General features: G+C 39.3%; 1 protein-coding gene across 3 annotated transcripts in view; it reads right to left on the bottom strand.

Moving 5' to 3' along the window:
• The window catches only part of PCGF5 (polycomb group ring finger 5), a 123,812-nt gene that overhangs the window by 47,080 nt on the left and 52,587 nt on the right, over nucleotides 1–24,145 (bottom strand). For all 3 annotated transcript variants that reach the window (XM_059398125.1, XM_059398124.1, XM_059398126.1), the window contains exon 3: nucleotides 9,525–9,621. In XM_059398125.1, coding sequence (XP_059254108.1) covers nucleotides 9,525–9,621 — 97 coding nt within the window. The remainder of the gene's footprint in view (nucleotides 1–9,524; nucleotides 9,622–24,145) is intronic.

The following is a 24,145-nucleotide window of genomic DNA, read 5'->3' as shown; positions in this document are numbered from 1 at the left end:
AATTCTTCTTTAATTTCCCGGTTGACCCATTCATTCTTTAGAAGGATACTGTTTAGTCTCCATGTATTTGGGTTCTTTCCAAACTTCCTTTTGTGGTTGAGTTCTAGCTTTAGAGCATTGTGGTCTGAAAATATGCAGGGAATGATTCCAATCTTTTGATACTGGTTGAGTCCTGATTTAGGACCGAGGATGTGATCTATTCTGGAGAATGTTCCATGTGCACTAGAGAAGAATGTGTATTCTGTTGCTTTGGGATGAAATGTTCTGAATATATCTGTGATGTCCATCTGGTCCAGTGTGTCGTTTAAGGCCTTTATTTCCTTGCTGATCTTTTGCTTGGATGATCTGTCCATTTCAGTGAGGGGAGTGTTAAAGTCCCCTACTATTATTGTATTATTATTCATGTGTTTCTTTGATTTTGTTATTAATTGGTTTATATAGTTGGCTGCTCCCACGTTGGGGGCATAGATATTTAAAACTGTTAGATCTTCTTGTTGGACAGACCCTTTGAGTATGATATAGTGTCCTTCCTCATCTCTTATTATAGTCTTTGGCTTAAAATCTAATTGATCTGATATAAGGATTGCCACTCCTGCTTTCTTCTGATGTCCATTAGCATGGTAAATTCTTTTCCACCCCCTCACTTTAAATCTGGAGGTGTCTTCGGACTTAAAATTAGTTTCTTGGAGGCAACATATAGATGGGTTTTGTTTTTTTATCCCTTCTGATACCCTGTGTATTTTGACAGGGGCATTTAGCCCATTAACATTCAGGGTAACTATTGAGAGATATGAATTTAGTGCCATTGTATTGCCTGTAAGGTGACTGTTACTGTATATGGTCTCTGTTCCTTTCTGATCTACCACTTGTAGGCTCTCTCTTTGCTTAGAGGACCCCTTTCAATATTTCCTGTAGAGCTGGTTTGGTGTTTGCAAATTCTTTCAGTTTTTGTTTGTCCTGGAAGCTTTTAATCTCTCCTTCTATTTTCAATGATAGCCTAGCTGGATATAGTATTCTTGGCTGCATGTTTTTCTCGTTTAGTGCTCTGAAAATATCATGCCAGCTCTTTCTGGCCTGCCAGGTCTCTGTGGATAAGTCAGCTGCCAATCTATATTTTTACCATTGTATGTTACAGACTTCTTTTCCCGGGCTGCTTTCAGGATTTTCTCTTTGTCACTGAGACTTGTAAATTTTACTATTAGGTGACGGGGTGTGGGCCTATTCTTATTGATTTTGAGGGGCGTTCTCTGAACCTCCTGAATTTTGATGCTCGTTCCCTTTGCCATATTGGGGAAATTCTCCCCAATAATTCTCTCCAGTATACCTTCTGCTCCCCTCTCTCTTTCTTCTTCTTCTGGAATCCCAATTATTCTAATGGTCTTATGGTGTCACTTATTTCTCGAATTCTCCCCTCGTGGTCCTGTAGCTGTTTGTCCCTCTTTTGCTCAGCTTCTTTATTCTCTGTCATTTGGTCTTCTATATCACTAATTCTTTCTTCTACCTCATTTATCCTAGCAGTGAGAGCCTCCATTTTTGATTGCACCTCATTAATAGCTTTTTTGATTTCAACTTGGTTAGATTTTAGTTCTTTTATTTCTCCAGAAAGGGCTTTTATATCTCTCGAGAGGGTTTCTCTAATATCTTCCATGCCTTTTTCGAGCCCGGCTAGAACCTTGAGAATTGTCATTCTGAACTCTAGATCTGACATATTACCAATGTCTGTATTGATTAGGTCCCTAGGCTTCGGTACTGCCTCTTGTTCTTTTTTTTGTGTTGAATTTTTCCATCTTGTCATTTTGTCCAGATAAGAGTATATGAAGGAGCAAGTAAAATACTAAAAGGGTGGCAACAACCCCAGGAAAATATGCTTTAACCAAATCAGAAGAGATCCCAAATCGTGAGGGGGGAGAAAGGGGATAAAAAGAGGTTCAAAAAGGAAGAAAGAAAAAAAAGAAAAAAGAAAAAAAAAGAAAAGAATTAAAAAAAAAGAAAAAATATGTATATTAGATAAACTAGTTAAAAAACGTTAAAAAAGAAAAAGGTAAAAGTTAAAAAAAAATTTTACTAGAAGGCGAGAAAAAAAACAAAAAATGAAAAAGAAAAAAATTAAATTAACTGCAAGACTAAAAATAATCACAGGGAAAAAGCCATGAGTTCCGTGCTTTGCTTTCTCCTCCTCCGGAATTCTGCTGCTCTCCTTGGTATTGAAACCGCACTCCTTGGTAGGTGAACTTGGTCTCGGCTGGATTTCTTGTTGATCTTCTGGGGGAGGGGCCTGTTGTAGTGATTCTCAAGTGTCTTTGCCCCAGGCGGAATTACACTGCCCTTAGCAGAGGCTGGGGTGAGTAATCCACTCCGGTTTGCTTTCAGGAGCTTTTGTTCCCTGAACGCTTTCCGTAGAGTTCCGGAGGAGGACGCGAATACAAATGGTGGCCTCCTGGTCTCCGGCCCGGAGGAGCCGAGAGCCCAGGGCCCCACTCCTCAGTGCGCCCTCAGAGAACAGCGCCCAGCTACTCCCGTCTGCCCGACCTCCGGCCGCGCTCTGAGCTCACCGAGCCTGCGACCGGTTCAAGGTCACCCCGAGCTGCGAGCTTACTGTGGGCTCTGTCTCTGTAGCCGGCGTTCCCATTCCAATACCCGCAAACTCTGCGACACTCAGACACCCCCGATCCTTCTGTGACCCTGCGGGACCTGAGGCCATGCCGACTCTGCGTGGGCTTCGCCCCAGGTAGCCTCTGGAGCGATGTCCCTCAGCGGAACAGACTTTTAAAAGTCCTGATTTTGTGCGCCGTTGCTCCGCCGCTTGCCGGGAGCCGGCCCCTCCCCCCGGGGTCTATCTTCACTTCTCCGCCGGTCCTACCTTTCAGAAAGTGGTTGTTTTTCTGTTTCCAGAATTGCTGTTCTTCTTCTCTTCGATCTGCTGATGGATTTTCAGGTGTTTTCAATCTTTAGATAAGCTATCTAGCTGATCTCCGGCTAGCTGAAGTAGTCTCAGCCGGCTACTTCTCCGCCATCTTGACTCCTCCCCTCAGTTCTCACATTTACTCACCGAGCCCCAATGACCATGCTTTCTCCATGTTTTTCCCACCTTGTCTTCCCGTACCTTCCATGCTTCCACTCTGCCAACTGCTGCCATGTTAATAGGACAGCTCAGAGCTCCTTCCCTTTAAGTTGACATGCTCATAGTGACTCTTCTTTAAGCACTAATTTGATCATTATATGCCTGTTCAGGAACTAATTTCTTCCTACCACCTGGCTTTGAGTGTTTATAGAACTTGAGTCCAACCTAAAACTTAACTGGTACTATGGTTTCTCTTCTCTAGCCACCTGCCTTATTCAATTATCCTTAAGAATGCCTTGTCACTTCCAATCTGTTTTTCCCTCTCATGCTCTTCATTCTGGCTTCTCCACTCTTTTCTTGCTCTCCAATGCAACCAATGTTACCTTATTCTTCAAGACTCAATTCAAATACTAACTCATTCATAAAGTTTTCCCCCAGACTATTTAATAGTAGTAAACATAAGAGAAATATTTTTGTTTTTTATCAGAGTAATGCACACACACACAATTTACAGATCAAACTTCCCCACAAAACTTATATTAAAATACAACATTTTCATGACCCACCCTCCTCATTCCTTACAACCCTAGAGGCAGCCACTTTCAAATCCAACTTGTTTCTTCTGGTAGCCTTGCCTTTTCTGCTGTCTAGATTCTTTTGACTTCCTTTTATAGAAAGTAAGGATTTGATTCTTGGATATCATCTTGCCAGCCCTCTTTCTTCCCAACATATACTACTCTCATCTTCCTGCTATACTTTTATTACCATTTTTTGGTTTAATAACCAGTGTTTACGTGGTTATAATTATATATTTACAGTGTACTCTGATTATAGACATCTCCTCATTCAACTTTTTTCTTTCTCTAGTGTTAGTCATTGCTTTCTTCATTTCCTATGTACCTATTTCCAAATTCTTTAAAAGAATTTGGTCTCACTGTTCTTCAACAGATCAGGAATTGATGAGTTTCATTTCTGTTCCTCTGAGCCATCCCTCACACCAAACTGACGCCTTCTATCACAGTTTAGGACTGATTTACTCCAAGGTCAGTCATTAAAACAACACCTTTGCATGTACCTTCAATTCCCTTGTTTGTCCCTCTCACACTTGCTCGAAATTATTTGGTACAACTACAACACTGGCTAAATCCAATTCTCCATTAACCTCTATACATGGCTAGAAAAAACACCACCGCACCTCTACAAATTTGTAACTACAACTCCAAGGTGCCTCTGAGTTGCTAGGAATTCTTTCCCAGTCAATTTATTCTCTCACATTCCTGGGTAACACTATTTTTTCCTCTCCATCAGCCACCTGATCTTCCACCCTCAGTTTTTCCTGTATGATTTGATGATATCCTTATCCTTTGAATTCCTTCAAACCACTACATCCCATCTTTCAATCCTATCTCTTGGTAGATAAACACTTTCTCCTCATTGAAAAACTTGGACAGACTCTGACCACCGTACGTGCCTACAGCGCATGCCCCCCATGTACTCTGCCCTCCAGCCTGCTGCTACACAGAGGATTGGTCAGTGCACCTATAGAAAACCACTCTTCTCTCTTATTCTGGGAGATTCCATTCCCTCTTATCTACCCAAGAACATTGTTTCACCAAATCTCCCTCCACTCCACTCTACCATTAACCTTCTGTTCTCCACTGGACTATTCCCTTCAAACATACCTAGTTTTTTGTTTTTGGCCTGTATTAAATTTAACAGAAACCTTCTTGACTGTATTCTCCTAACAGCTACTATCCCATTTCTTTGCTTCCATTTGTGGCAAAACTTTGTGTAAGATTTGCCTATAGTCACTGTTTCTGATGATTCCTTGTCCCTTTCCTCCTTGAAACCTATTAAGTTTTTGCTTCACGACTCTACTGGAAGTGCTCTTGTCGAGGCTGATGAACTTCCTGTTGTTAAATCCAACCATCAATTCTGTCTTCTCTTTACCAGACTCCAGGAACATCTGACACAGCTGATCACTCTCTCTTCTTGATACACATTCTTCACTTGGCTTCTAAACCTCACTCCTGATTTTCCTTCTACTTCACTGGCTGGACCTTTTCAGCTTCCTTTGCTTGTTCCTTCTCCCCACTCTGATATCTAAATGTGGGAATGCTCCAAGGCTCGACCCTTGGTCCTCTCCTCTTTCTCTGTACACCCTCAAGTGAACTCATCCCGTGTCTCACCTGTCTAAATACCTTCTATATGCTGAATACCATCAAGTGTTTCTCTCCAGCCAGATCTCTCCCTGAACCACAGACTTGGATATCTTCCTGCCACCTTGCTCTCTTCTCTGAAATGTTTAACAGACTCATTATGTCCAGAGCCAAACTCCCAATTTACCCCTCCCCCAAAGCTGCTCGATCCTTAGTCTTCCCTGTTTCAGTTAATGACAACTTCATTATTCCAGATGCCCAGTCAGGCATCTCAGGTCAGGGTCTGCACTTTCTCTCATACTCTACTATATCCAACCCACCAGCAAATCCTGCTGGATCCTCCTCCAAACTCTATCTAGGATACAACCATCTCCAGCGCCCTCTGCAGCTACCATCTCTTACCTGGATCACCACCATTAGCTTCTAACTGCTCTCCCTGCTTCTGCCTTTGCCTTGTGAGGTACTGTGTATTCTCAACAGGGTCATCAAGATGATCCTCTTACGCCAGGTCATGTCCATCCTCTAATCAAAACCTGGCAGTGGTTCTCCATTTCACTCAGCGTAAAAGATGACTTTCTTAACAGTGGCATACACGACTCCCGTTCTCTCTCTGCCCTCCGCTCCCACTGTTCTCTCCCTCCCTCACTGGTCTCCATGCTGTTCTTCAGACAAGTGTCACATGCTCCTGACTTAGTTTCTTTGCACTGGCTGCTCCCTTTATGTGGAACAGGCATGTTTCATAGATTTATATATGGCTAACTCCTTCATGGCCATTAATTCTTTGCTCAAAATTTATTTCCCAATGAGGCCTATCCTCACCATTTCATTTAAAATTGCATTCAGCCCCTCCCTTCACACTCCTGATCGCCTTCACCAGCACCTTCTCCTTTTTTCCCCTTTTGTACTTTCCAATGTGCCATATACATCATTCATTACACACTCTGTTGTTTATCTCTCCCCACAAAAATATTAATCCTACAAGCGCAAAAATCTTTATCTATTTTGCCCATTACAGCGCGTAGTATGATGCTTGAACATAGCAGGCATTTAGTAAATACGTGAATGAATGATTCCTCAGAGCATTTTCCATCTTCCTTCTACCATCTGTATCAGCGATGTCCAGTAGAAACAGAAGTCAAATACGTAATTTTAAATTTTCTAGTGGCACATTAACAAAAGTATTTTACAGGTTTTGTGTAAAATTCTAATGTTTTGTTTATGCATTAAAATATCAATGCATTTGTTTAGTAATTTTAATTTACGTAACAGTAAGGTTCTATTTAATGTAAAGGTCTTCCTATTGTTTCAGGGTTTCATTTAAATTAAATAAAATTTAAGATTCCATTCCTCGGGTGTACTAGCAACATCATAAGTGCTCAAGAGCCGCATGTGGCTAATGGCTAGGAGGAGACTGAACAGCACAGACTGTTCGCCCGCCCTCCCGCACAACTGCCATCCTCTGGCATCTCGCTCCCATGTTAGACTCCCTTCCTCCTCAGTTTAGGTTCCAGCACACCCTCCAATAGCTCCTGAGAAAGTATGTAGGAGGAAAATCTGTTGATAGCTGTGTAGCAGACACAATGTTACCTACTGAAGAAGTCTTGGTTCCCCTTATGTTTCGCTAACAAAATCTGTTTATGTTCTGGCAGCAGTATGTCCAGGCCCTAGGCATAAATCAGAATTTTCCAAGGCCCCTCTAGACCCCCACAGCACCCTTTTACCTAAGTTTGCATGTGAGAGAAAGCCTGCTGGGGGACCTGTTGGTGAAGCTCTTCCACCTGCCACCTCCCAGCCGACTTGCTCTCCTGGGTCTGCTCAACCATTACTACATCAGTCTGCTTTCCAATTCCCATTCTTGCTCCTATCCCTTCTCATCTTTACCCCAAGGCTTCACTGGTTCCCACTGTATTCCAGGAGTTATCCCCATGCCAATACTGAGTTCTTGTTCTTATCATCTCTGTGAGTTTGTCGTCTTTTTTTTTTTTTTTTAAAGATTTTATTTATTTATTTGACAGAGAGAAATCACAAGTAGATGGAGAGGCAGGCAGAGAGAGAGAGGGAAGCGGGCTCCCTGCTGAGCAGAGAGCCCGATGCGGGACTCGATCCCAGGACCCTGAGATCATGACCTGAGCCGAAGGCAGCAGCTTAACCCACTGAGCCACCCAGGCGCCCGTGAGTTTGTCTTTTAAAATTCATCCTTTGTAGAATAATTTTAGTGGAATAGGAGGAAAAAAACTCTATAAAGGATATCATTAGATAAACTGATGAAACTGGAATATGGACTATAGATTAAAATATTATACCAATGTAATCACACTGTAGTTATGTAAGATAGTATCTCTAGTTGTAGGAAATACACACTAAAGTCATCAGGGATAAGGAGCCAGGAGGCATGTAACTTACTCTCAAATGGTTCAGAAAAAACAGAGCAGGCAGGCATGTGCATAATAAAGCAAACGGGATAAAATGTTAACAGTAAACTAATCTGGGTAAAGAGAATATAAGCATTTCTTATATTTTGGGAACTTTTATGGGTTTTAAATTATTTCCAAAGAAAAAGTTAAAAAAATGTGATATACTTTAGCCAAGGGATTACATTTGATTAAATGGTGATTGGATCCCTCCAGATAGCTAACACTCAAAACCAAAAGTTAATTTTTCTTCCAACATAGCACTTTCAAATGGAGCAGGTAATTATTATTAACTGTTTGGTATAGTTTTTGATACAGCGTCAGAAAAAAATTTTAGAGGAAGAGTTTGCCCTGTTCTTCTCTGAGTGACTTAAATCAGGGTTTCTTGACCGCTGTACTGTTGACAGTTGGGTCTGGCTCTCTGGTGTGGGAGGAGGCTGTCCTGGGAATCACAGGATCCTCAGTGGGGACCAGCACCCCTAGCCTTTACCTACTAGATGCCAGCAGTGCCACCCAGACCTGACAATCAAAAATGTCTCCAGATGTTGCTATAAGTACATGTTGCTGTAAGTAGGGGGAGTGAAAGGGAGAAGCAAAATCATCAGTGGTGGAGAAGCACAGATCAGGACGACAGACTACAGTAGAACAGTGGTTCTCCAATGCTCGCTTATATCAGAAACACCTGGGAGGATTGCTATTAACTAAAATGGGCTCCACCCTCAAGTTGATGAATCAGCAAGTCCCAGGTGGGGTCAGGAATTGTCATTTCTAACAAGCTACTAGTGGTTTGGGGAACTACTTTGAAAACCACTGTGCTTGACATTTACCTATAGAAAAATTACTCCAGTGACACGCACTAAAATTTAAAAAAAAAAAAAAAAGTCTGAAATGTAAGACTTGCAAATCCAGGGGCGCCTGGTTGGCTCAGTCGGTTAACCACCTGCCTTCGGCTCAGGTCATGATCCCAGGGTCCTGAGATGGAGCCCCAGGTGAGGCTCCCTGCTCAGCGGGGAGACTACTTCTCCCTCTCCACTTGCCTTGCTGTGTTCCCTCTTTCACTGTCTCTCTCTCAAATAAATAAGTTAAATCTTTAAAAATAAAAGACTTGCAAATCCAGATTTATAGAATGAAGGCAACATCACACAGATTATGAGGGTTGCAGAGGGGCTAAATAGAGAATGTCTAGCTGTTTTTAGATGTGTACTTCCCTAAAATCAGTTAATCTGTGGTGGAGCTATGGTAGGAAAAGCAGGAAGAAAGTAAATGGGTTTAGTGGTAAGAATATCTGGCATGTAGCTGTGAAATGACATGTGTGCTTGCTGAAGCCCTAGGAAAAGCTGTGTCACTTCTCTAAATTTCAGGTTCCTAATCTGGAAAAAAAGCGTTTAGATTAGGATCTTATAGACTACTTTCAGCTTTAAAACTACATAATTATACTTCTTAAGTGAATGGTAGTCATTTAAAAAAATTCTTTAAGTTTTACACTAATGTTTGTATACTTTTTTGATATAACTAAACAATTAATAGTACTAAGGTCAGCCTCTCTCACTGTTATGTCTGCCAGCACTACCATGTTGCCCAATGAAAGCAGAGTTATGTGTGGAATATTAAAATCCTGAAAATAACTACAACTAAAGTAGCTCTGAGATAAAGTTATAATTTTAAATTTGGAAATATATTTCTTAAATATTTAATGTCTAATATGTACAGACTTATTTTTAAATTCCTCTTAATAAAATTCTTTAAAATGAAACCAAATGCTTTAAGATGAAAATTAAAAAATTTGTAAAACCTGTATTAACTGAGTCAAGGTGCTAACAAATATTATGATGCATAATACAATATAGTAAGAGTTCACATAACTTCAATGAACTATGGAGTACCTTTACTTACCTCAACATTTCTAATGGATTTGTCTCATGCACTTGGTTGCCACACCTCGGACAGTCATTGCTATCTTCAAAGTGTTGGACAATACAAGTCTTGCAGACTAAGAAGAAAGAAGACGTTAGATTAAAATGCATCATTTGGGGCGCCTGGGTGGCTCAGTGGGTTAGGCCGCTGCCTTCGGCTCAGGTCATGATCTCAGGGTCCTGGGATCGAGTCCCGCATCGGGCTCTCTGCTCGGCAGGGAGCCTGCTTCCCTCTCTCTCTCTCTCTGCCTGCTTCTCCATCTACTTGTGATTTCTCTCTGTCAAATAAATAAATAAAAATCTTAAAAATTAAAAAAATAAAATGCATCATTTGAACTTAATGTAATTAGAAACAGTCTGTAAGAATTGCATATTACAGGCAGAATGCTATTCTTTAACCAAACTTTATAAGACTTAACATTCTAACATTGTAAAAAACAAACAAAACCAACTGAAACAAAGCTTACAGTTAACTATATAAAAAGTATATACTACGCTGCTGCTTGCTTTCTTAAATATATTCACAACCCAAGTAATTTATTCATATTACCATGGAAAAGCTGGTATATTTACATAAAACAATAGTTCTCATTTAAAGAAGGACAAAGAGAGGTATAACCTGTAAGTCTGCAAGGACTTCTTTTGAATGCAACATAAACAGTTCTTAATAAAATTTGAGAGTTTCAACGTGTTTGGATTACTTTCTTTTGGCAGGGTGCTCCCAGGACAAGTGGGGAGTTACAATGAAACTTCTAGCCTTTGCAGAGCATGCTGAGTCTGTGCTTGCAAGCACTGTAATTCCACGGAGCATGAAGTATGGGTAGTGGCATCAACTTGGTACAAAGGCATGAGAGGAAAAGTAGAACAACAACTAAGAAACTGACAGGGATAAGTAAGATTTTAAATAAAGATTCTAAACAAAGACAATAGAAATATGATTTGTGGATTTTTGGCTACTAGCCCATATAGTCTATGCTTCCCTTAATAGTACAAATCTTTCTGACTATCTTTCTCACCTTTTCCTTATATTTTTATTACCTACTATGTCAACTGTCTTGCCCAAAAACCTTAAACATATTTACAGCACCTGAACTATAAAATTTTTTTTTATCTAATTCCCTATCCCAATACCCCTCTCCTCTAATTTATTATGCTGTATAATCTGAAATTTTTACCCACTATGGATCAGCTACCCCAACTCTTTTTTTTTTTTTTTAATTTATGTATTTGATAGAGAGGGTGTGTATGAGCAAGAGGAGCAGCAGAGGCAGAGGGAGAAGCAGGCTTCCTGTTGAGCAAGAAGCCTGATGCAGGACTTGGTCCCAGGACCCTGGGATCATGACCTGAGCTGAAGGCAGACGCTTAACCAATTGAGCCACCCAAGGGCCCCCCAACTCCCTTTTTCAACTCCACTACAAACTACTTCTTTCCCTCTCCTCATGCCCCATGTTACCTAAAAGAAGTAAAAGTTTATCTAAACAATTGATCAAAAGTAAACACTAAGATTCTTCTGAGATTAGGTCTGAAAATTCAAGCATCTCACATACACTGGTCCGAGCAACCAATGGTCAAGGAAGAATTCTATTAGCTACCTAATTTTAAAGAAGGTATACAGAAGGTATCTTGGTATTTCCTTTCACTTGCTCATCCGTTCACTGAAGGCCGTATACTGTACCAGGAGTTGGGGATGTAGAGGCAAACAAAACAAAGCCCATACCTTTATGGAGCTTATATTCTATTTGGAAAGGCAAACAAAAAATTTTAGTTAGTAACACGTGATATTCACACACACACACACACACACACACACACACAAAAGGTAGACAGAGTGTTGAGCCCTGGCAGCTATTTTAAGCTGGCCAGGGGAAGACTTTCTGAGATGACATACGAGATTTGTTTTGTTGGATAAGTAGACCTGAATCCCATTTTCTCCACCTCTTTTTACCATTACATACAGCTTTAAGGATAATACCCCTTCATTAAAATTCTTCTCAAATTTGGATTTAAGACAATATCAGAATAAAAGGGCTTAGATATGAGTACTTCCCTGTCTTCCACAATTCTTGGCCACAAAAATGTTCTAAATGTCTTTTAAAAAAGGTCAGTGTTTAGGAAGGGAGAACTTTCTTGGTAAGCTATACTAAAGTGGAGAACAGAGAAGCTGAATTCTTTTAAAAGATTGCTGGTATTTGCTCTTTTCCCAGGACACTAGATAAGTCTCTGAAATTTGGGAAAGAAGGCAAAAAAGGACAGATAAGAAGAATGAAGAGTATTACAAAGCCTGATCCCATCCTGAATCTCTGATCTGACCCTTAAGCTCTGATCCTTGTGGTTCAAAATGTTTATCACACTCAAAGGGTTTAGGACTTCTTGGCTGTCTACCAGCCTTGGCCCAAATAGAGGCACGTGACATGCCCAGAGCAAGTCCTCCTCCAGGTCAGCCAAAAGATTAAGGGTAGGAGCCAGTCTTCCCGGGGCCTAACATACTAATCTAGGTTGCTGCAGGAAGAAATGTAAGGTTCATCCATCCAGACATGCATCAGTTTCAAGAACAAGGCTGTGTTCACTGCTTAAGGCGAAGACAGCACCAGTGCCCAAGGATGCTGATGGGGAATATTCATCGGGATCTAGATGTGGACTGTCCAATATGGCAGCCCCCAGCCACATGTGGCTGAGCACTTGAAATATTGCTAGTTCAAGTTGAGATGTGCTTTCAGTATAAAATGTACATCAGCATTCAAAGACTCAGCATGAAAAGATAATCTCATCAATGTTATATTAATAAATGTTAAAATGTTACTTAACATGTAACATGTTTAAAAGATATTTCAGATATACTGAATTAAATAAAATATGTTAAAATTAATTTCATTTGTTTCTTGTTTTTACAATGTGGCTACCAAAAAATTTAAAACTACATTAGTGGCTCATATTTTATTTCTACTGAATGACTGCTATTTTAGAGGGATGCAGAAAGCCCCATCAGGAGGTGAGTTTAGTTTTCACACCAACACTTGAGATACAGTAATTTTTTCTACTTTTGAATATGAAGAAGAGGTTTCCACAGGCTAGGTTACCTGCCTACTCTGATGAATGGTAACACAGAGACTTGAATCTAAGTTTTCTGATATGAAATCACAAATTTTATGTCAAATTTTAAAGCTTTTTTAAATTCCCAAAGGAAAAGAATTTTACATAAAAATACCAGCTATATCAGATAGCATTCTAAATGCTTCATTTATTTAATTCAACACTATTTAATAACTTAATCCTTATTACAGCCCTATTAGGTAATATTAGGCCTCTTACAGCTGAAGAAACTGAGCAGAACTTAAGTAATTTGCCAAAAATCACTGAGTAAGTGAGAAAAGCCAGGGTTTGAATCAAGAGCCCATTTTCTTAACTAACACAGCCTGTGTGACACATTTTTTTCTAATTTTATTTCTATAGGCCTAGATATACATAGAAAAAGAATGCCTTACCCCTTAATTTGGGAACCTTAAAAATGTCTGTTTGTAGAATAAGATCTCCTTTTATGCTAAGTATTTTGCACAGAATAGCCCCTTTAAGCAGCTTATTTATTCCTTAAAAAAAATAACTGTAGAAAATACATTACATGCTTTTAAAAGCTGTTAAGTAAAGCACAACCTCATAAGAATTAGAACCTGAGAAAATTCAGGCCAGAATTTCAGTGAAACTGAAAAAAGTAAAAGGAGGATTTGCTTTCCCTTAGAGGCTTAAAAAACCCATCATTACAAAACTGACCTTTGATTCTTAGTTTATAATTTTGTTCATATTAGCTGGAAAATAAATTTTTAAAATATCTTCAAGATTTAATACCAAGCTTTCTAACTGCTCAGCTGCTGTGCTGGGTAATTCCCTTGGTCCAAGAAAGATGTTGAGAAAGTCCCCCCTGTGGTTAAGACTGTGTATGGAGACCAACTAGAGTTTTTCACTCTCACCAGCTACTCTACAAACAGATGCTGTAGCCACAGAAAACACCTGAGTCGGCAAGAGATCTGGGCTTGCCAATGATCTCTCTAGGTGGGAAAAACACTTGAATAGAAACAAGTGCTAACATTTACTGAGCACTAACAAGGGTCAGGCTCTCCACTCAAGGCTTTGAATGGATTCTAGGATGGACTTTGACCACCCCCTTTGACAAATGAGAAATGCAGTATTGGAGTGCCTGAGCAGGCTGCCCACAACTGGCCAGCTGTGTACCACAGACCACCCTCAGGCTGTGCAGCTCCAGGCCTAAAATCTACACCTTGATGCAACACATCTTAATGTCCATAACACTTGGTCCCTTCATTAAGATTTCATTTTTTTTTTAAGATTTTATTTATTTGACAGAGATCACAAGTAGGCAGAGAGGCAGGCAGAGAGGGGGTAAGCAGTCTCCCTGCGGAGCAGAAAGCCTGATGCGGGGCTTGATCACAGGACCTGAGACCATGACCTGAGCTGAAGGCAAAGGCTTAACCCACTGAGCCACCCAGGCGCCCCAAGATTTCATATTTTTAACTGATGCTTATATTGAGCCCATCACAAACAGCATTCAACTTCTGCCTAAAGCCTACTAAGACCAAATCTTTCCTTTGACCATTTCTCATATTTGAACTAGGTTGTTGTACAAATTAATACAAAAAGAGTCCTTGTATCATCTACAGCAGTGGTTCTTTTTCTGGGGTATATATAGAGAGTATTAGTTATAAAAAATAAGAATGAAATCTTGCCCTTTACAGTAACATGGATGGCCCTACAGGATAAGTGAAATAAGCTGGAGAAAAACAAATACCATATGATTTCATTTATATGTGGACTCTAAAAAGAAAAAAAAAAAAGGAACAAACAAGACAGAAATAGATTCACAGATAGAGAACAAACTGATAGTTGCCAAAGGGGAAGAGGGTGGGGGTGGGGAATGAAAGAAATAGGTGAAGGTGATTAAGGGGTATAATCTTCCAGTTATAAAATACATAAGACATGGGACGTAATGTATAGCATAAGGAATACAGTCAATATTACTGTAACAACTTTATATGGTGACAGATGGTAACGAGGCTTATTGTGGTGACCATTTTGTAATATATATGAACACTAAATCACTATGTTGTATACCCAAAACTAAAACAATATTGTAGGTCAATTATTCTTCAATAAAAAAATTTTTTTTTAAAAAGCAGTGATTCTCAAATCACTGCAATCACCAGTGAGATTAAAAAAAAAAATGGATTTGTGAACCACACCCAAGACCAGTTAAATCTGAATCTCTGGGAGATTAGCACTAGGATTCTAACTTTGCAAAGCTCTCTCACTGAGGCAGCCAAAGAAGAATGCGGAAACCTGACCAAGAATTCAGTCAGAAGTCACTTTATTATTCATCATTAGGAAATCACTGTCAAGGGACAAGATGTAATAAAAAAAAAATGGGATTAATGTACTCTTTCCTCATAATGCAGATTTACATGAGAAGCGAGGTAGTACAACAAAGTTGTTCTAGATAAAAATAATCTTGCAGCAGACTACCTGGATCTGAATCCCAGTTCTCTCATTAGGCAAATTACCTTGTGTTTTTCTATGTACAAGGGAGATAGCAAAGGCTCCTATCTCACAGCGTTCTTGTGAAGATTAAATGAGATAATATATGTAAAGTGTGCAAACGAGTGTTGGAGAACTTGTAAATATTCAGTTCATGTGAGCTATCACTATATATTAGATCACTGGATGAGCATAAAATAAGGAGGAGGAGATTCCGAGGAACTGAATATACTGAATGGCATCAGACTATGATTAGTTTCATGTGTCCATCTTAAATAACAGATGAGCTTCCTAACGGAACTTGAAATGTCTATCATGTATTGGTATTAATCCTCTGCAGCCATGTGTACCCTAGAGATAGTCTTGCGATTCAAGTATGATATTTATGACACACTGCTTCACCAGAATGGAAACTGCTGGTCTCTACATATGTGATATTACTTTTTTTCTGGGGTGGAGGGCCCAAGATTGACCAATATTTCTCCATTATACATTCCTTCCTTGACTTCTATGTTTAATATAATTTCAGCACAGTCCCACTGGTCTAGGCCTTACCATGTTCTGTCTTTTCCTGATCACTTTGCACATATCTGCTCTGAAGACTGATCATCTACTGATTTCATAGTTTAACTATTCAAGGGCTATCTATCCTACTTCCTTATTTTTGAATTCTTTTCTTCTTCTTTTTTTTTTTTAGAGAGGGGGAGAGAGAGAAAGAAGGACAGAGAAAAAGAGGGAGGGAAGAGAGATAGAGAGAGAGAGAGTTGGGGTAGGGGAGAGGGAGAGAGAGAATTTTAAGCAGGCTCCTCAAGGTGGAGTCCAGAGGGTGGGGTGTGATGTCATGACCCTGAGATCATGACCTGAACCAAAATCAAGAGTCAGATACTTAACTGACTGAGCCACCCAGACACCCTTATTTTCAGATTCTTGGTGGAGGGGGTTCTTCACAATAGGTACGACCATTTGTTGTTGCTATCTTGGATGTATGGTCCACCCACGTCTCTTCTGTATCAGAGAGCTAGCTTCCTGGCTTTGATGACACAAAGTAATCTACACAAATTTCTCTTCATGAGCACTAATTCTGCTATCACTGATAGTAAAATAATAATATTCTTTTCTTTCGTGTCCTTGGTGTAGTCATTCATTAGTCATGCCCCGTTTTGCCTTGTTTATTGAAAATGATCAAATGCTGACTTCCTTTGTTAAAATCATCTGAATGTGTTAGTTTTATCTGTTAACATAGAAGCATACTTTTCCTTCGTTCCTTGAGCACATCACTATCTTTATATACCCTTCTTGATAGCACTCACTTGATACAGTTTGCCTTCGAAATATTTATCTATCATCTGCTAACAGTCTGTAAGTAAATCGTGGTCATCTGCAAAGAGAAGAAGCATCAGTTTCCTGCTTTTGATACATATCCTTAATGTGTGAAACTGACATTTTTATAAAAGTTTTCCAGAATAGCTGTAATTTGCTTCCATGAGACAGTATCTTCTGATTTTACTTACATAAGGAACTAACGAACATTTTTCTCTTATGTTATACATGGCACATTTCTTTTAAAAGCTTACATGGGTTGCAATTTCATGGAGAACGTTAAGAACAGCATTCCTTTCTATTGAGTAGAATGCTTTATTATTGTCTCTACAGGACAGAGGAACAGGCAGCAGCATTTTTTGAACAGGGTCAGGATACAATCTTGGGATTTAAGCATAGTAGCGGGATCTGAGACCAAATAGACCAGGAGACCAAAAGGTTCAGAAAGGCTGGAAAGCTTATCCCACTTCCACAGACAGGTTTAAGAAGTCAAGTACGACTCCAAGGTCAAGATACAGTCTGGTGGTAGCTCCGTCAGTCCAGGGCTGCCCTCATCCCCCTTCCTTATTAATAGAAATTTCATGATCAATCAAAATAATCACTTCCTTACACATCTTCTTGAATAGTTCTGCTGTTTTCTACTTCACCTCTTTGCCTCTCTCTTAGTTCAGCAGACCTGGCTCATTTAAAATATTACACCCTGGCCAAATCCAACTCTCTACATACTCTGCTTCTACAGGATTACAGCAGAACACTGGGAGAAACACAAGCAGCATGTTGATTGGTCTCTCACCTTAATTCTTGACCATGGACACTACTGGGTGCTGCATCTGCCAGGCAGTCACACTCAACTCCCAAGTCCATTTGGCTCTTTGCTAATACTGCATACCTTCTCCTCTCCTCAAATCCCCAACATTTCCTCCCCATCCTCACTTTCCACTGATCACCTCACTTCCTTTTTACTGAAAGTGAAAGGAAAAAAAAATTGAAACAAAGAGAATTCATACCACCACATCTATTTACTTACTAGCATCTATGCTCTCTGCTCTTGCCTATCTCTAAAACATTCCTGTGCCTATCAGTCTCGGCCTTTGCACTTAGACCCCTCCCAGTGACCCAAGAACATTGCTCCAGTGCTTCTCCCCTTTCACTTACATTAGTCTTTTGCTGAGATTCCGAACAATATTCAAACATACGTTTCCATCTTAACCAAAAACTAAAAAAACTTCTGTTGACCCTACTTCCCTTGTGAGCTATCACTCCATTTCAGAGTGAAATACACTCATTCACTCATTCCCCAGCACCGCTCTTTCCAATTTTCTCACCTTCTTTACCTTAAGGTTAAATACTTGTATAATCATAGTACAATTATCAAAACCAGGAAATTAAGAAATTTCTATCCTCTCATACCTATTCAGACTTTCGCTCCTGACCACTCCATTGATTATCTGTGACCCCCATATAGTTAAACCTAGAGGTCTAGTCTCAGTGCCCCCCTACTCAACAGCCGATCTAGTTGACTCCTCCTCAACAGGATAAGCGGTTTTCTTCCTAACTCATGCCTCTTCCTCTCCTTCTTAAAGCCCCAGGGTCAGTCTTTCAACTTCTCAATCTACACTCATTCCCTTGGTGCTTCCATTGTTGACAAACCATATGCTCATAAACTCCAGACGCATGTGTCCCACCTCCCAACTCAGTATTTCTGGATGTCTCATAGTTGACATTCAATTGCCAAAAAATAGCCACCTGATCTACCACCCTCAGTTTTTCCTGTATGATTTGATGATATCTTTATCCTTCAAATTCCTGAGGCCAAAAATCTTGGAAGATATCCTTGATTCCTTTTTTTTAAAAATTTATTTGACAGAGAGAGATCACAAGTAGGCAGAGAGGCAGACAGAGAGAGAGGAGGAAGCAGGCTCCCTGCTGAGCAGAGAGCCCAATGTGGGACTCGATCCCAGAACCCTAAGATCATAACCTGAGCTGAAGGCAGAGGCTTGCTTAACCCACTGAATCACCCAGGCCCCTGATTCCTTTTTCTTAATGAGTTCATTGGCAAATACAACTCTACCTACAAAATAGAACCAGAATCTGACCACTTTGCCCACCACCACCACCACGTTGCATAAGCCATCACTACCTCCTGCTTGGCTTATTGTAATTATTCCTAACAGGTCCATTTTCAATGGTCATCTGAATGATCCTTTTAAATTTAAGTCAGATCATGTCATTCCTCCACTCAAAACCCTGCTGAATTGGGTCTTCATTTCTCTCAGAGTAAAAGCCAAAATCCTTAAGATGGCCACCAAGAACTGTGCACTGGGCCTGGGGCCCACATCACCCCATTAGCTTTCCCAATTCTGCTTCGTTCCCTGCCGTCCAGCCATAGTGGACTCCCGGCCACTTTGCAGCCTGACAGGCACGTGCCTCCTTAGAGCCTTTGCTCTTGCTGTTTCTCTACCTGAAATATGCTCCCCTCAGACCTGTGATTAGCTAACTCCTTCGCCTCCTTCAGTCTGTTCAAATGTCATTAAATGAAGTCTACCCTGAACATAGGCTTATTTTAAATTGTAACATCTCACTGACAGCCCAATTCCCTTTACCTAGCTTGACTCTCCTTTTTTTTTTTTTTTTTTTTTTTTTTTTTAACAGCATTTAGCTCCTTCCACAATACACTATGATTTCACTATTGCCTTCTGTGCTGCCTCATGTGTCCTGGGTGCCTAGTATAGTACCTGGAGGAGAAGATGCTCAGTAAATATTTATGGAATAAACAAGGACATGGGGTTAGGAATCACAGAGGGAGGCAGGATTCTAGGGCCTATAGTGTCTTATTATAGTCAAGTCAGAGATCAGCCTACATTTTCAATTTAGGTAAGGGAAAAGATTTTCTCTGAGTTTACTAGCAATCTTTCTGACAATTTAAAAAAGTTAATTCAACACAAATTTGAAAGTTTTAGTTTTCCAAAATACAATAATTTTCTGCTGAATAAAGAAATTCAGTGGTTGAGCATTCTGAGAGAACAAAGATTTGTCCATCGATTTTTAAATTTTTGATATAATATAGTAGTCTGGTAAAAACCAGTGTTATAAAACATCAGCAGTTATAAAAAAAGTCTTCAAAGTATCCAAAGAGAAATTATCTTTTGTCTTTTCTACATGTTTGAATTGTACTTATTCATATTGTTTACATTCAAACATGTGTCAGACTTTTTTTTTTTTTTAACAAACTCTATTTATATAGGCATAGAGAGAGAATGCTGTCAGCGGTTTGTGGGGCAAAGGGAGAGGGAGAGAGAATCTTAAGTGGACACCACACTCAGCATGGAGCCCAATGTGCATAGCTTGATCTTATGACCCTGAGATAGTGACCTGAGCCAAAATCAAGGGTTGGATGCTTTAATCAACTGAGTCACCCAGAAGCGCCTGTGCCTAGACTCTTAAACATACTTGTGCACTAACCGTGACTTCTAACTCTTAATAATTACATATTTTAGGGTAGATATTTTTTCTCACTCTTATCAGTGGTATTGGTTCCAAATGATTATGACCTAAATATAATTTATTATCAGAAGCCAATATAAGACAATTTCATTTTTTAATTTGTTAGCCCCTAGTTTTGGCTTTGAGTGTCCACTATGATATTTTGCTCAACTGTTTCAACATTCTTTACTATCTAATGCAGTTTCAAAAGCTAAAGAACCATAAATTTAATACAATTTTCTTTAGCATTATTGTTAATAACAGATGACACCTAGACTGTTTAAGACCTATAATTACTCTTACTTAAAAAGAATCATCAAAATGAATGCTATAATCACTTTCATGAATGAGTGACTAGTTTCTGCCAAAATATTGTTTGAAAGATCTAACAATGTACCAATGACCTCATTTCTAATACATTCCTGAAACATTATATTTGCTACCTATTGAGAATTTAAATGTAATTTCTAATTAGGCCTTTGGTTTTTATTCTAAAAACAAGTCTTGGCCCTAAAAATTGAATTATATAAAGAATACATTATTGGAAAGTTCAATTTGTAACTTCATTATAATGGCTATTCATTCAGAATTAATAAATTCATATCATGATTGGGTACATTAGACAAGTATCCTGTCATGCAAACATAGCAGGAAGAGGCTTTTTATATACATATAAAGCCTATATATACATATATATGTATATATATACATATACTTAAATTCACTTGTTTACTTGATGAAATTTCAAAAGACAAAACCAAGCAGAAAGAAGAAAAAATAAAATTAGGAAAATGTCATAATTAATTATAAAGATATGCCAGAGTCAGATGTTCAGGATTCAGAATCCAGCTCCAGCATTTACTAGCTTTGTTACTTAAACTTTCTGTGTCCTGTCTCTATGAAAAACACTGGAATAAAATCTGAAATGCTCTTCCTTCAAGCCTTCTCACAACTTGCTATTTTCTTTTATTTTGGTCTCTGCTCAAATGGTAACTCCCAAGAAAGACCTTCCTCTGTTTTATTTTTTTCTCAGCATTTGATACACATAACATCCGAAATGACACTGTTTACCAGCTTATTGTCTGCCTCTCCTATTAGACCACAAGTGCCAGGAGGGCAAAGATTAGGCAGATCTTGTTTATTGCCCTGTTTCCACGGGCTAGAAGAATGACTGGGACAATGTAGGTGTTGAATGATTAAATAATCCCACCTAGCTAGAAGGTTCTTGGGAAGATTAAATATGATAATAAATGTAAAGCTCATGACCACAAATACAACAAATATTCAATAAATAATAGCTATTAGTTTACCTTTTATTAGCATTTATTTTCATTATGGTATGATTTAATTACTGTCTGATTATAAACTGCCTGACTGAAGTATGCTAGTATTATAAATGTCTGGTCATGAGCTGTGCTTTTCAAACTCGTACACCACAGAATCACCTGAAGAGCTTCTTATTACACGGATTTCTAGCCTTGCCCGCAGAGACTTTGATTCAGCAGGTATACGGCAAGGCTCAAGAATTTGCACTTTTTACAAGTTCCCAGATAATGTTTCTGCTGGTGGAAGCCACTAGCCTGGAGCCCGCACTTTGAATAGCAAGTGTATGTAGCCCAGGGTTTTAAACATTGAATATCTACACAATCAAGAGATCTCTATACCTTAAAATACTTATGTATTTATAACACATTTTCCAAAACAATAAATGGTTGGTCATACTTAAATTTTATCATCTTCTGATTAATTGTTCCTTCATGTTTACTAATTATCACATAAAATCACCAAGTCCCTTAACTGTCACATCAACTACGCTTAATTATCAATTAACCTGTCTTCTATGCATAAATTAAAAACTAAGTACAACAATGTTTTTCCAAAGAATTTGTACCTAGTGAAGGGATTACCACCATAATCTCTGAAAGGGCACAAAGAAGAAAGCTTTCCTTTCCCATACCACAGATTTCTATGTGTATGACCCCCACCCCCCGAGGAAAGAATCATCAAACTCTTAAGAAGTCCTCTAACCACAAAAGAGTTAAGAACCAATACACTGTATTCTTCACATTTTTGCTCCTGGAACAAAGCTCCTTTGTTTCTAAGTTAAGTTAAGTGAAAAGTCTTTCATTTTAAGCCAACAATCTATACAACCACAAGCAAATATACTCTAAGTAACCTCAAAAACTTTCTGAGGATCCCGGTACAAGAGACAGAGCATCCCTTACTCTAGAACTGCCAATCTCTGGTCTCCAGTCCAGCATCTCTCCCAAAGACCTACATGGCTTCCACCTATACTGTAGGAGACAGTTTTTCAAAATTCGTAAATCCTAACTGACACTGCCTACATGCCTTTCAAGCTACTTATTACTGCATGTGAATCTTTAAAAGGAAAAACAGTAAAATAATCAACAAATTGGCCACCTATTTATTCATTTAATCATTATTAAGCACTCAAGTACCAGGTACCAAGGATACACCAAATCTGCCTGTGGTTCCAGGTAGGTGGCATATCTTGGAGGAGAAGAGTTTTAAAGGATGGGTAACGGCCAGCCGGGCATATGGGCTAAGTGCATTCCAAGAGAACACACAGCTGAGCCAAGTATGTACATGTGTGTGAAGTAGGTGGTAAGGGAGGAAGAGGTGGGCATAGCTAAGTAGCTTTAATTTCTCCTGAGAGCACTAGGATATCTCTAGGAAATTCTGGGGTGGTTGAAGAGTGAGTGATGAAGACAGGAGCTACTTCAAATGGTCAGGCATTGACACAGGTTAGAAGTGGGCTGTGGTGACTGGTGAGAAGTAATGAGGGTCTGAGAGAACAGTAACAGGAGGACTTAAGTGAAGGGACAGATTTGAGAGATATTAAAGAAGCCAGACAGGACTCAGTCCCCATTTTGTTAGGGAGGATAAACAGAGTCAAGTGTGGAGCTTATTTTCCTGGTGGATAACTCAGTGTCGGCATCCCATTCATTCATTTTTTGACAATGAGGAGTCCCAGGTGGACACCCAAGTGCATATCGAGTAGGATTCTGAAACTCAGAAGGAAGGTCTATGCCAGAAAAAAAGATCTGGGAGACATCAGCACATGCAGCTTAAGTCCCACAGTAGATGAGCTCACGCAGAAAAGAAAAAGATCCAAATACACATGTAGAAATTTCTTCTTGGCTTATGAGTTTTTCTTGATAGATTTTAAGTTCTGAATTTGTCTTGTTTACCACTCTGCCCCAGTGGCTAGCAAAGTGCCTGAGAACTAATTATTTTGAGTAATTCAATAATTATCTATTATTTGGGTAGACATGTTTATTTCCTTAAGGTATTTTTTTATTTGGGTTAAAGTTATCTCATAGATCTATAACCATAGTTAATGTGGATTTTAATTCATCTAGCATCAAGTGACCATTCAAAGCTATGACTTGTTTGTTTTAATTTCTATCTTGTTTTAAAATTTCATCTTTTTATCAAGTGTCCTTGGCCTGCTGAAGAGAAGTGTTGTTAACAGGTGAGATATGAGCATACTTATACTGGGGCTTTTATAAGAGTTCTTTGTTTTGTTTTTTTGCAACTCTTTGCCAAGAACCTGGGACACAGTCTACCCTGCCATCTCTGCCTCTCCCAGCCTTCTAACTGGCCCTTCCTCTTTCTTCCCATGCAGCTGTGGAGCTAACATCTTCAAGGGCTACTGTAGTCCGTCATCCTGCTGGTCCTGTTGGCCCTTATTTCTACATCGATGGGGAAGCCAGGCAAGGTTAGCTCCAGAATTTCTCAATGGGAGAAAGACTCACAAAACCATAGTATTTGTACAAAGTTATTTTAGTAAGATACCCTTTTTATTTGCCTAAATCAAGATTAAAAATATTATGGTGTACTAGAATATCACTTAACATTTCTGACTTTCCTCCTCTCCCATTTGGCCATCTGACTTTTCTATTTCCTACTCTCTCAAATCGCAGTATCATTAAATAGGACCCACATTATACATAAGAAAACTGGGTAAAATCAAAGACCCAACAAATGACTGAGGAACACTGCTTTGCAGTATTCTTTATCATTACAAATAAGAGGATACTTTGCAAACAGGATAGTTTTTGCTTACAAGCCCCAACATAAATACAAACAAAAATAATACCCAGAAATCGAGGGACCAGAAAGTGCATTAAGATGAGTACTACAGGATTGTCAGGTCTCCACAGACACTGGGTTGAGTACCTTACTTCATCATTTACTCTGCTATTCTGTATTCCTGCTGATGATAAAGGTCAC

The sequence above is a fragment of the Mustela nigripes genome, chromosome 4 (assembly GCF_022355385.1).
Source record: "Mustela nigripes isolate SB6536 chromosome 4, MUSNIG.SB6536, whole genome shotgun sequence".
Lineage (NCBI taxonomy): Eukaryota > Metazoa > Chordata > Mammalia > Carnivora > Mustelidae > Mustela > Mustela nigripes.
This window is presented reverse-complemented; position numbering and strand designations above follow the sequence as displayed.